The 1458-nt window shown below is 34.3% G+C and overlaps 1 protein-coding gene across 2 annotated transcripts in view; it reads left to right on the top strand.

Moving 5' to 3' along the window:
* The window catches only part of LOC135214739 (putative cysteine proteinase CG12163), a 77791-nt gene that overhangs the window by 35168 nt on the left and 41165 nt on the right, over window positions 1-1458 (top strand). For both annotated transcript variants that reach the window (XM_064249076.1, XM_064249075.1), the window contains exons 5-6: window positions 558-654; window positions 983-1134. In XM_064249076.1, coding sequence (XP_064105146.1) covers window positions 558-654; window positions 983-1134 — 249 coding nt within the window. The remainder of the gene's footprint in view (window positions 1-557; window positions 655-982; window positions 1135-1458) is intronic.

Here is a 1458-nt window from a genome sequence, read left to right as displayed (position 1 = left end):
AATAATAATCCTTAGACTCCCTTAGGAGCCAGGTAACAAAAAAAAATTAATATGCAGCACCCCAGGACCAGGGAAAAATTTGAGAAGTTTGGCCAATTTAAGAATTATGTTAAAAGAAAAACATTTCATGGTAAGTACAGAAGCAGTACATCCTTCCCTTGAAGTCAAGATCACCAAATAAGCTCTGAGCCACCCAATCTCTCATCTTAGCCAGTCTAAAAGTTGTCATTAGTGAATTTATGGACTACAGAAGTAATGGCACCTCTTTCCCACTTGATTCCCCCAAAATGCTGGTGTGTAATATTGTTACTCACCATGAACTAATCAGTCGTCCACCTGAAACCTGTTATTGCTACTCATGGGAGCATATCCGTCCATTAAGGGTTAACCACAAGTAATTACATATGGCTATAATTTAATTTTTAGTATTCCAGCTCTACTGTTTTAGTCTTAATATTTAATAAAAACTTTTTTTTATTCAGCATTCATTGCTGATGAGGTCATGTGTGCTATATATAACAATTTCATTATAAATTTCTTTTTAAAAATCCTTCCAGGGAATGTGTGGATCATGCTGGGCCTTTTCTGTGACAGGAAATGTTGAAGGCCAGTGGGCAATCAAGCATAACAAGCTCATTTCTCTCTCAGAACAAGGTTGGTTTTCAAGAACTATTTTTCCAAATAGAAATCCTTATCAATTTTCTGAATTGATCATTGTAATTCTGCTTCTGTGAGCAAGTTTTAAGAAATGAGAAGCATGTAGTCAGACAAATAGCATGAGAATGTTGCATTTTTTTCAGATATTAGTTGTTTATTATACTTCACAGACAATTTCCTTGACAGAGATATATCTTCATGCTTTTATGATGTGCAGCTGGAACGACTCGCTTAAAAATTGGTAAAATTACATAGATATCACTACTGTTAGTAATGCACTAGTACTCATTTGTATACAGATTAAATTCGTGTATTTCTTTCTCAGAGTTGGTTGACTGTGACAAAACTGATGAAGGATGTAATGGGGGAATGCCTGAAAATGCATATGAAGCTATTAAGGAGCTTGGTGGTCTTGAAACTGAAAGTGACTATCCTTATGAAGGACGAGATGATCAGTGCCACTTTAATAAGACAATGGTAAGCTTATATTTATTGTTTTAGACCTAACCAATGGCCATTGAATTGGTGATATGCAATTTCTTGCCATTGATGTAGAGAATTGGGTTGTAAGTAAAAATAATGAGCACATAAAGGCTATCAGAAATTTATAATTAGCATGCATTTGGCATTAAAAGGACTTCTCCACCTCCTTAGTTCTTTTACTTTGGCAAAATTTTCCAGTTTTTGTTTTGGCATATTCCTTTGTCACAGGTCTATTGGCAGGATTATGTAAAAACTCACAAAAGAATTTCTGTCAAAGTTGGTGTTCAAAAATTTAAATTTTCCAAGTTTTTTATAATT

This window comes from Macrobrachium nipponense, chromosome 46, assembly GCF_015104395.2.
Source record: "Macrobrachium nipponense isolate FS-2020 chromosome 46, ASM1510439v2, whole genome shotgun sequence".
In the NCBI taxonomy this organism is placed as follows: domain Eukaryota; kingdom Metazoa; phylum Arthropoda; class Malacostraca; order Decapoda; family Palaemonidae; genus Macrobrachium; species Macrobrachium nipponense.
The sequence above is the reverse complement of the archived record's forward strand: the minus strand, read 5'-3'. Positions and strand labels throughout refer to the sequence as shown.